The sequence below is a fragment of the Labeo rohita genome, chromosome 2 (genome assembly GCF_022985175.1).
Source record: "Labeo rohita strain BAU-BD-2019 chromosome 2, IGBB_LRoh.1.0, whole genome shotgun sequence".
In the NCBI taxonomy this organism is placed as follows: domain Eukaryota; kingdom Metazoa; phylum Chordata; class Actinopteri; order Cypriniformes; family Cyprinidae; genus Labeo; species Labeo rohita.
Window position 1 is genome coordinate 736,333 of NC_066870.1, and position 12,154 is coordinate 748,486.

At 41.8% G+C, this 12,154-nt stretch overlaps 2 protein-coding genes across 2 annotated transcripts; both read left to right on the top strand.

Moving 5' to 3' along the window:
* Positions 1 to 5,824: 5,824 nt before the first annotated feature.
* On the top strand, positions 5,825 to 8,875 carry LOC127176317 (gastrula zinc finger protein XlCGF8.2DB-like). The gene is made up of 3 exons (XM_051127929.1): positions 5,825 to 5,906; positions 6,631 to 6,754; positions 8,028 to 8,875. Exons 2-3 carry the CDS (start codon positions 6,640 to 6,642, stop codon positions 8,873 to 8,875), a joined length of 963 nt encoding a protein of 320 aa, XP_050983886.1. The 5' UTR covers positions 5,825 to 5,906; positions 6,631 to 6,639.
* Positions 8,872 to 11,497, top strand: LOC127173815 (E3 ubiquitin/ISG15 ligase TRIM25-like). The gene has a single exon (XM_051123820.1). It carries the CDS (start codon positions 9,736 to 9,738, stop codon positions 10,165 to 10,167), a length of 432 nt encoding a protein of 143 aa, XP_050979777.1. The 5' UTR covers positions 8,872 to 9,735; the 3' UTR covers positions 10,168 to 11,497.
* Positions 11,498 to 12,154: the final 657 nt, after the last annotated feature.

Below are 12,154 nucleotides of genomic sequence, written 5' to 3' on the forward strand. Positions count from 1 at the left end.
CAGCTCCCTGAGCGTGGAAGGCCGCGGCCACCTTAACACAGCATCCACCTTCTTCTGATCCATGGCCACCCCCTCGGGACTGATGATGTAGCCGAGGAACGAAATCCTGTCTCGATGGAAGTCACACTTCTCCTCCTTAGCGTAGAGTTGGTGAGCAATGAGGCGCTGCAGTACGGCTCGGACGTGCTGAACGTGCTCGGGGTAGGAGTTGGAGAAGACGAGGATGTCGTCGATGTAGACAATCACCCATCTGTTGAGCATGTCCCGAAACACGTCATTAATGAAAGCTTGGAAACAGGACGGACTATTGGCCAGGCCGAAGGGCATAACCCGGTATTCATAGTGCCCCGAGGTGGTGGAGAAGGCCGTCTTCCACTCGTCGCCTGCTCGGATTCTGACGAGGTTGTAGGCTGATCGTAAGTCCAGTTTGGTAAAGTACTTGGCTGAGCGTAGCTGTTCCAGGGCCGACGGGACAAGGGGAAGAGGGTAGCGATATTTTATGGTTACCTCGTTCAGACCACGATAGTCGATGCAGGGACGAAGGCCGCCGTCCTTCTTCTTAACGAAGAAAAAGCCCGCCGAAGCTGGAGAGGTTGACGGTGTGATGAAGCCCTTTGCCAGCTCCTCCTGAATATATTTGTGCATGGCCTCAGATTCCGCCTGTGAAAGAGGGAAGATCCGTCCTTTGGGGGGCACGGCTCCTGGGAGGAGATCGATGGCGCAGTCCCCTGGTCGGTGAGGAGGTAGCCGGGTGGCCTTGGTTCGGCTGAAAGCTTCCAGCAGGTCCTGGTACTCGAGAGGTATGCCGCTGGAGCTGCCCTGGCAAGTGCGTGCTCGTGTGGATGTGACTCGGGGACGTAGACAGTGTGAGTGACAGTGGGGTGACCAAGATGAAATGGTGCGGTCGGCCCAGGCGATGGATGGTCCGTGACGGTTCAACCAGGGGTATCCTAGGATGATGGGTGATTGTGGTGATGCAATGATGAAGAAGCGAATCCGCTCGTAGTGGGAGGGGTCGATGCGGAGAGTGAGGTCATCGGTGGTGTGGTTGACTCGGCCCGATCCTAGTGGTCGCCCGTCGAGGGCAGCCACTGCCACATGTGGGGAACAGGAAAGGGTTGGTAAGTGATGGTTAGCAACAAAGTCAGCATCGATGAAATTGCCAGCGGCCCCGGAGTCGATGAGCGCTGTGGTCTTAATAATAGCCTCTCCACACTCCAGAGTCACCGGCATACTACAACAGTCAATGGGTAGATCGGCAGAACTCACCGAGGAGGGTTGTCGTGGAGGTCGAGTGGGACAATTAGCCCTGATGTGTCCGGCCTGGCCGCAGTACAGGCAGAGGTTGTTCCGCAATCTCCTCTCTCTTTCCTCCAGTGATAGCCTGGTAGCTCCTAGCTGCATGGGTTCGGAGGGAGCCTCGGGAGAGGCTGTCGAGAGGGGAAGCGAAGGGAGATGACGAGTCGACCTGCGTGCCCGCATCACATTATCCACCCGGATGGACAGGTCGATGTACTGCTCCAGGGTTAAATCCTCGTCCCGACAGGCCAGCTCCAGCTGGAGGTCGGAGTTGAGCCCCTTGCGGTAGTGCAGCTTAAGCGGCCCGTCGTTCCATCCGCTTTGAGCCGCAAGGGTGCGGAAGGTTAGAGCATAGTCCGCTGCAGACCTCCTACCCTGCCGCAGCGCCATGATCTCCTCTCCGGCCTCACCACTCTCGGAGCTAGGTTGGAAAACCCCTTTAAACTGCTGCAGGAAAGCGGCGAATGACGGGAAGGTGGGTCGGTCGAGGCGCCAGACCGCGGTGGCCCAGTCCAGAGCTTTCCCGGTAAGCAGGGAACAAACGAAGGCGATCTTTCCTTCGTCGGTTGGGTAGAGGTGCGGCTGTTGATCAACAAACAGCGAACACTGCAGCAGGAACCCCTTGCATCTCGCCGCAGTGCCATCAAATTTCTCCGGAAAGGCCAGCCGCGGGCTGGCGGAGGTGGACTGGTTTCCCGATGGCGGCGTGGCCGCGGGTTGTGCCGCGGGCTGCGGAGTCAGTTGCAGGCCCTGCAGCGTTCTTGCCAGCTGCTCTGTGAGATCGGTGAGGCGATGGAGCTGTTGCTGGTGTACAGCCAGCGTCGAAGCCTGGGCAGATAACTCCGAAGCGATCTGCAGCACTGACGGAGGAGTGGCCGCGGTCGCCTCTGACGAGGCCGGGTAAACGATCGCTGGATCCGATGTTGGCGAAGTATTCTGTAACACACTCACAGAAGGAGGCGGAGGCGTTGGATCCATGTGCGATACTTTAATGACGTAGTCGTGCAGGCGTAAGTCAAACAACAGCAAACGGGAGCAATAAGGAGAATCCAGAGCGTAAACAAACAGTCCAGGCAATAAGTCCAATAGGCAGGCAGCAAGCGGGGTAAACGATATAAACAATCCGGTCGGTAACAAAAGGCAATAGATACAAGGAAAACGCTCAGAGATTGCTAGAGACTAGACAATACTTCGCGGGGGTTTTACCGCGGGAGCGCGGTATAAATGGCCGCCGGAGGGAAGTGACCCGGAAGACCCGGAACCGGAAGCGGGAGGGTCCCAGGTACGGGGTGCGGAGCGATGTCAAACTAAAAGTCCGGGGATGGTTCCCGCTGACGGCGGTTAGAGGGAGCCACAGAGACCGCCGTGGTGACAGAAGTACTGATACCAGAAAAATCTACTTAAGTACAGTAACATAAAGTATTTGTACTGTTACTTCCCATCTTTATTTCAGTTATCTCATCCTGTACCTCCCAGATTGACCGATGCACCCGTGCCTTCTTTGCACTTTCAGCTGGCTTATATTTTGTACCTTTAAATATTTCAAAACAAGTGTGAAGAATTTTTAATTATTGTGTGAACGAGGGCAACTGTGTTGCAGTTGTGCTGAACTTTTCTTTTCTTGTGTTTAGGGTTTTGCACAAGTTCATCACAGAGCAAATTGTGTCTTAGTGAGTGAGAATGTGTTTAGAGTTTAGCAAAAAGACTGCACGAGATCTGCAAACAGTGTCTAAACTGCCTAAACTTGTTTAAGGTTTTGCAGAAAGAGTGATTTATTTGACAAATTGGTTAAGGCTATTGACAGTTTGGTTTAAAGAATGGGGTTTAGTGTTTTAGCAAATGTGAAAAACTGTAAACGTGCACTACAAGTCACACCTTTAACACAGAGAAGAGCAGACAGACAGACAGTGTACATCTGTTTATGAATGTTTGTCTGAAGATGTGTTTGATGGCATTAATCACATTCATCTGACGGCTCATAGTAACGAGAGTTCAGACACATCAGTGTGTGACTGAGACACTTACATGTCCATTACACTGACGAGACTGTGATATAGTCAGAACCACATCCCAATCTGATCACCCAGTGGATTTTCTGACATTCATCCAAATCAAACATGTGACATTCAGCACTCATGTGATGACGGTCTGATCAGGGTAGTGCCTGTATTTTTCCTTTGCTTTTTTAAAGACTGAAAGCAATTGGTATTGCTTGATATTGAAAAATTCACAGTAAACAAAAAGCAAGATAGAAACCAAAGTTTTTTTTTTGTTTTGTTTTTTTACTGTAAACATTTGTGGTTGTGAATACAGTATTACACAATATATGAAGGGAATACACTAACATCAGTCAAAACTTTTTGAACAGTAAGGTTTTATGTTTTTTACATATTTGAAAAGATATTTATGTAAATATAATAATATATATTAAATATAACATAAATGTATTTATATAATATATAATTTTACTGTATTTTTATCAAAAAAAAAAAAAAAAAAAAAAAAATGCAGACTAGGTGAGCAGAAGAGACTTCTTTCTTTTGACCAGTAGTGTGCATACTAAATATATGTTGAATATATGTTGTAAACAATAAAGTTAAATTAATTACTTTTTTGAAATTCAAAATATATGTAGTTTAAACCTTCATATGAAAAAAAAATATATTTCCAAATGTATTTCAGGAGCAAGAAAATATATTTCCATTTTTACAGTAGCCTATATTTAGGGTAAATGCAAATGTCAGTGAAAAAGCCTCAGAACTACATTTACTGTATAATGATTTAATGCCTTTTTTAAAAATGTGTTGTATGTTCAGATGTGTTACAGACATAAACCTTTTCTTTAAATGTGATAAGTGAATGCATTTTCTTGGACTGAAAATATGTGGAGGACAAAATAAATTCTTAAATGTATTTAAAGAATATAGTAATATTTTTTAATTATATTTTCAAAAATCCAGAGTCACTAAATATATATTTAAATATTCTATATTTTTGTACACACACACACATTAAAACATATTTTTGGATTATTTCAAAATATAGTTCTTGCCATACAGGAAGGTGATGCTGTGCTGAATCATGACTGCATCACCAGATGGCGCTCTTTCATTGGCTCTAGATGATGTACTGTAGCACTGTCTGAATCTGATGTGATCTGAATACATTTTTTGTACATGCATTTTAAGATGTTTTAAAGTAAAAAAAGATAACAAGCATTAAAACCATGTCAGTGATCAGTAACATAAATTGTTTGTCAAGCAGAAAACAGATGTTTAAACGTGAGAGTCATGTTGAATATTTGAATGAATGAGCCACACTGCAAACTAACAAACTAAAAATACAATGTATTTTGTATGTATTATATGTATTTCATGTATTTCATTTGAGGAATTTTTATCAGCAAAGATCAAATGGGTTCAGCAACTTATTTCTTTACTGACTTAATCAATGTTTTTGAACTATACAATGACTGGTAAAATTGCTCACTCATAAAATCACTGAAAAATGATCTCACTCAACACATTAACAATATGAATCCTATAAGACATAACCTGTATATTCAATTTAAAAAGGCAAAATTAGACAGACTGTGATTTGCATCCCTGATTATCCAGTATCTGTTTGTTGTTTAACATTTCTATTGTTAAACATCTATCCGCTTACATCTTGTCTCTGACTTTATGGCCATCAACTCATAGATTTTTTTAAACAAATATTATGTAATTTATTTAAAGACAGAGCCACAATTTGTTTAGTATCAAATCTTGACTTCAAAACCAATGTAGTGAAGCAGCTGTTATTAGAGTAGCTGAAGTTCTCCTCATGTAAACAGGGCTACACAGCAGCAGCATATTGTCATGTCTGGGAGGAAGAAAAAGAGAATGTGTGCAGTGTTGATTCACAGTCATTAATAATATAATAATATGCTTGTCTTAATATTCAAATAATATTTTATATATGATCATAATTGTGATATACTACTGTTCTTTTTTCTCTTCTTTTTCCTATAGACCGTGAGTAGGAAAGACCGGCAGGACTGACTAAAAGTATCAATTATTGTTGATATCAGTTATCGACACTTCTGTTATGTTGTTATTAAAATCCTACTATAAAAATAAAGAATAATGACTGTGTTTAAAATTTACTGCGTAATCGGTATTTAAAAAAATACATTTAAATAAAAAGTGTGGCATAAATATGTCAAAATAAAGGTTTATTTTGGTGTATCAGCCACAACTCAGCCATACAAGAATACCATATACAGTTCACATATCAGCCACATCTGTTTTCATGATTTGGCTCATTTTAGGTTGAGTTATAGACCTGACTAAAAACATGTGGACCAGTTCTTGGCTGGCAAACACATACTAATCTTTAAGACCGTGATCGGAGTAAGCCATATATATATATTGATAGATAGATAGATAGAGATAAATATTCCTGCACCTTTAACAGAGCGGTTTGTCTGATTGGCTGACAGCAGTCTGTGCTCGCGGCTGTGATCGTGTTCTTCCGGGTGTCGCGCCAGCGGAGCAGCGGCCATTGAAATGAACGGGCGCGTTATTGGACACTAGTGCTCTGCTGAGAGGAGCGGTGGCGTAACGGTAACCGACTTATTGGTTTGCTGTAGTTTACACAGTCTGTCAATGATTCGATAGCAGCTGATATTAAGGGCAGTAACAGTGAGCACTAGAGCTCTGAGATGCTCGTGTTTTCTCCCTTGAAATATGTGTTTATGTCTGAGTGATTCAATAGACAGAAGCTGAGAAATAACACGCATATGGTTGTTTTCAGCATAATAAAGTCCATAAACACGACAGGTATTGATGCATTTGCACACAACATTGGGTTCACTAATAAAATAGATATTTCGTTTCTGGTGATCTAATCAATTAAACCTCACACAGGTCTGATTATTTCCAGTGACAGTAATAAAAACCAAGAAACATTATATTAGACTTTTGTACAGTGTTTTGGATTTTTAGAAAATAGAGTTTTACATATTAATTGTTATGAGTAAAAGCTTGACAAGATTAAAATATACTTATTTTTATTTGTTTTGTAATACACTGAGCTGTACAATGCAAAGTTTTTTTTGTTTGTTTGTTTTGTTTTTTTCTGAGAGTAACAGAACCACAGTCAGGTGATCGCTTCAGTGTTTCATTACTGCTGTGTCTTATTTTAACTCTTACACCAGCAGGTGTGATTCTGTGCTTCACTGGAAATCCTCTTACATCATACACATATTTCATATTCACCAGTGATGATATGATGAATTCAGCATTCACTGAATACTAATAATGACTTTCTGCTCTATATCGGTTTCAGCTGTATAAAATGACCGATTCGAGTTACGCTGCTGTGAAGATGGAGTTTGTTAAAGAGGAGACTGAAGACGTGAATGATGCAGAAACACACAGAATGAAAGATGAAGATGCTGACGAACAGAGAGGTTGGAGATCGTTCTCGATTCTCTATTAATTTACAAATGTGCATTTGATGAAAATCATGCATCTGATGAGCTGTTAAATAATGTTTTTTTTCCATCTACTAATAATCACATTATTTTTACTATTTTCTCGAGCAGGAATGAAACAGTACAAAAAAAGATGGTTCAGTACGACAGCAAAAAAAGAGAAACAAATATGCTTTTTATTATTTCTTTTTATTCAACGCTAAGCAAACTATGGATTTGTCTTCAAATACAAATGACTGCTGCGACACACTCTTCATTCTGCAGTTTATGGTGCTGGTGTAAATGGGGCAGAGATTTGAAGTTCTTTAACTTTTGAAAGCATTATATTTTAGCAAAATATATATTTTAGTCCTAATTATTGCTTTGAATTATTATATGCTCTGTCTTTCTGATGTACATGTGCACACCGCCGCTCATTCACTGAAGTCTAACAGAGACTCGCTTGATGACAGGATGAACCTTTTTGCAAAAAACTTTAGAAAAACGTACAAATATAACTGTAAGATACAAGTTAAGCGCTGAGGAAAACATGTCTCAAATGCATTACACAGCACATGCATCTGACAGGTCACTTTAAACTGTATGCTTGTGATTTATTTTTAAGCACAGTGTTTTAAGCTTCCCCTTAAAGTACTAAAATAACCAAAACTAAATAAACAAAAAATCTAAAAAAATTAAATAAAAAGAATCAAAACACACCAACAAAAACATGCAACAGAATTATTAAAGTTTTAGGTAAAATTAGTGTAAATAGACAATATAGAAATAAAATATAAATCTAATAGTATATAAATATAAATCTTACTGATAGTAAGATCAGATATAAAGCGGGTCTCAGGTGTAGGAAGTTGTGGATAAATCAACACTACACACATGCGTAAATACTGAACATAATAATTACACAAAATAAAGGTGCTTCACGATGCCATAGAAGAACCTTTTTTGTTAAAATGGCTCCATGAAGAACCTTTAACATCTGAAGAACCTTTCACAAAAGGTTCTTTGTGGCGAAAGAAGGTTCTTCAGATTATAAAAAGGTAAGAAAGACATGGTTCCTTAAAGAACCTTTGACTGAATTGTTCTTTGTGGAACCAAAATTGTTTTTTCTATAGCATCACTGTGAAGAACCTTTTAAAGCACCTTTATTTTTAAAAGTGTACTGTCAATATACTGTACACCTCTAAAAATCATTAGTGATTGTACTTCATTATATCTAAGTACATCAATAATAATATGACTCCCTCTTTAGATGTGCTGGAAGTGAAGGTGGAAAGTGAAGAATTGAATGCAGTGGAGGAGGATCATCAGAAGATCAACACAGGAGAACAATCACAGACTGAAGATGATTTCTCCCAGAAGAGAACGGGAGCCAAGAAGTCTGCGTTCGGCTGCGATCGGTGCGGGAAGCGTTTCACGCTCAAAGTCAACCTCAACAGCCACATCAAAATCCACAGCGGAGAGCGAAACTTCAGCTGTCTGCAGTGCGGCAGCGGTTTCTTCAAGAACGCGGACCTGAAGAGACACTTGCAGACTCACAGCGGAGAGAAGCCCTTCAGCTGCCCGCACTGCGCCAAGAGCTTCACGCGCAAGGAGAGCCTGGAGAACCACGTCAGGATCCACACGGGAGAGAAGCCCTTCACCTGCCTCCTGTGCGACAAGAGCTTCATCCGCAAGGGACACTTCAAGAATCACATGAGGATTCACTCCGGAGAGAGACCTTTCGCGTGTCACGAGTGCGGGAAGAGCTTCACGCAGGCCACCGTCCTCAGAAACCACCGGCGCTCGCACTCCGGAGAACGACCGTTCGGCTGCGATCGCTGCGGAAAGAGCTTCGTCTCGGCGAAGCACCTGAAGATCCACCAGAAGATCCACCAGAAGCTCTTCCTGTGCTCCTTCTGCGGAAAGATGTTTTCACAGCTGGGTTACCTGAAGGAGCACCAGAAGATCCACGGCGGAGAGAAAGCTCACGTGTGCTCGGTGTGCGGGAACGGCTTCTCCAGAGCCAAATACCTGAAAGAACATCAGAAAGTCCACACGGGAGAGAAACCCTACAAGTGCTCGCGCTGCGACAAGAGTTTCAGTCAGTCGGGAACCTGAAAATACACCAGAGGGTTCATAGCGGAGAGAAGCCGCACCGCTGCCCGCCGTGTGGACGGAGCTTCATCACGTCCAGCGCTCTGCTGTCGCACGGGAGAAACTGTCACCAGAAGTTATCGTAGTGAGCAGGAGTCAGGAGAGAAACTGAGACGTCATCATGCAAAATCACTGGAACATCTACATGCTGGAGAGCAGCAGCGATCTGACATTCAGTGTTAACTCTGTGCAGTAGTGCTTGTCAGACAATAAGTCTGTGATTTCTCCATGCACATCCTCAACAAATTCATTATATCAGTCTCAGTTTGTGAGAGTGAATTGAAAAGACGAGCAGTGAGAACATGAGGAGATCAGAAGAGTGCTGGAAATCTAACAAATACAGCTCTGATGAAAATATGAAATGAGAATTTTTGCGATACACAAACGGTGTATTCTGCATTAATTGGTTTGGTCACAACACTTCTCCAGATCTTTACATTATGTTTGCGGTGAGAGTGGTAGGGAACACATTATAGGCCTAAACCCACAGCTCAGTAGTGACTAACAAAGTAAACTAACAATGAAATTAATTGTTCTATCTATTAGATTGTGTTTTATTAACGTCTACACCTACACCAACCCTAAACTTAGCCCTTACTATAATAGAAAAACAGTATTATTGTTGTACAGTGTGACAAAAATAACGTTGGATCGATGTGCGCATGCCCAGTATCCAGAGCTGTGTCCCTTCTAGCCTTAACCCTTTACAGACTCACACCTGTTTTACACACGTCACTCAAACACAGAACCAGGAAACAGAAATCACATGAGTTCAGGTAAAGAGAAACTGTTGTGTGTTTGTGTCTCTGTATTCATGCAGTAAAATGGCAGAAGCCAAAATTTCAGTCGATGAATTCACGTGTCCAGTGTGTCTGGATCTCCTGAAGGATCCAGTGGTCATTCCCTGTGGACACAGTTACTGTAAGAGCTGTATTACAGACTGCTGGGATCAGGAGGATCAGATGAGAGTCTACAGCTGCCCTCAGTGCAGACAGACCTTCAGTCCAAGACCTGCTTTAGCTAGAAACACCATCTTGGCTGAAGTGGTGGAGAAACTGAAGAAGACCAAACTTCAAAGTGCGGTTCCTGCTGGAGCTGGAGATGTGCAGTGTGACGTCTGTACTGGAAGAAAATACAAAGCCGTCAAGTCCTGTCTGGTGTGTCTGAACTCTTACTGTCAAACTCATTTTGAGCGTCATGAGGAGTTTCATTCATGTAAGCCACACAAAGTGACTGATGCCACTGGACGACTGTAGGAGATGGTCTGTCGATGATAAGACCCTTCTTCCTCGGCTGGGATCATTTACAACCACATTTAGGATCGTTTGAAGCTGCATTTAAACTGTATTTTGCAAGTTCAAAATCAGAGCACCATAGCAGTCCATTATATGGAGAAAAATGCTGAAATGTTTTCCTCAAAAACCATAATTTCTTTATGACTGAAGACATGAACATCTTGGATGACAAGGGGTTGAGTACATTATATGTGAACCGTTGTTTTGAACGTGGACTTCTCCTTTAACTGATAAGCGTCCTGTTGTGTGTGATAAATACGTATTAAAGCCAAACGTGCCGAAAGTGAAATGAAATAGCACTTCTTGTTTGAAACCAAGCGTCCTAACCAACCGTTTATCAGCTCATCTCAAAAGAAAAGAGTGCGCAGTGTGAGCTACAGCGAATGTACACAGCGCTGTGAGATCTACTGATCGCGTTCAAGTTCAGCACAGAGTTTTCCAGTACACAGGCCCGGCTCCAGAAATGAGATGAAGGGTGGACCAAGTGATATTCGAGATGGGCCCGGGTTGGGGTGGGGGGTTTGTGTAGTGGTAAATACATACATTATTTTAATACACAGTGTGTTAAAAGCACATTTTAGTTTATAGGGCCTATTAATAGTGTCTCAAAATAGCACAACTGAGAACACTATAGATGTTCTTAAGATTATCTTACTAAAGAATAATTCTTAGTATATTAAGTACAAAATTAGTATGTGAAAATAGAGCACTAAACAATATGGAACTGCACTTTTTTTTTTTTTTTCACCTGGGATAGTGTCAGACCCTTTGGACTGTTTTGTGTTTTTTTTTTTCCTGTGTTGCCCTTATTTGGTCTTCCTGTTCCATTTCTCATTTATTACGTCACTGTTTGATTGTTCACCTGTCTCCCCCTGATTGGTTGTTTCCTTGTATATAAGTTTGGTTGTGTTCCTGTTTAGATCGTCGGTTCTTATATTGTCATTTTGCGTATGGTTCTCTGTCGAGTTACGTTGTGTTTGCTGGTTCCCTGCTGTTTCTTGTTTGTTCCTGTTTCCCTGTGGATTATACTAATAAACTCGGTGTTTTGCACCTCCTCGCTCCTCCGGCTCATTCCCTGCACACAACACCGTGACAGGTAGTTGGTGTTACACAGTTGTTTTTTTTTTTGTTTTTTTTTAACCTTTATTTATATAGCACTTTTAGTAATACAGATTGTGACACGCTGAAGTGCATTTTACAAACTCAAATATTGCCACATCTAGAAATGACAAGTTATTTCTTTATAACTATACAGAGAGAGTTATGGTTAAGTTTAGAGGTAGTGTAAAGCCTGGACAATAATAATGGACAATAAATGTTTCTACCTCAATAATCCTTGTCGTTGTCATTTATTAACATCTCAACAAAAGGTCTGAAACAAATAAATAAATAGGCTTTGGTGGTCGCAAGTTGAAACTAAAAGGGTTCAGTAACCCTAAATATATCACGTGCAGTCGTGCAATATTTTAGATTCGACTTAAAGGATCATTCAAAACAGTGACAAAGGCCAGCTCCTAGCACCAGCTATGACAACAGTTTCCCAACGCTGGCACAAACCATCATCGTCATCTGCACAACCTCAAGGAAAGAAATCACAATAACCCATCTGGCATTATCTGTTCAGCGTGCACGCCACCGTTACTCCAAATCCAATGCCATGCCATTCATCAAGGACGCGAAACAGGAAGTTACCGTACTCACCCTATCAAACCAGACTACCGTAAGACTATAGTGGTTGCAGCCATCACAGGAGGATTGGGATTAGCAACTATAAAAATATTTGTATGTTGTGCATATTTTGGTCAGTTACATTTTATATCCTTTTATAATAGTGATAAAATGAGTAGGTTTAGGTTTGGGGGTAGGCTAAGAGGGCTAAAAATCGCTCATTGATAAAATGATAAAAAAAGGGTAAGGAGAGATGACCGACAGACCATGCTGGAGGATT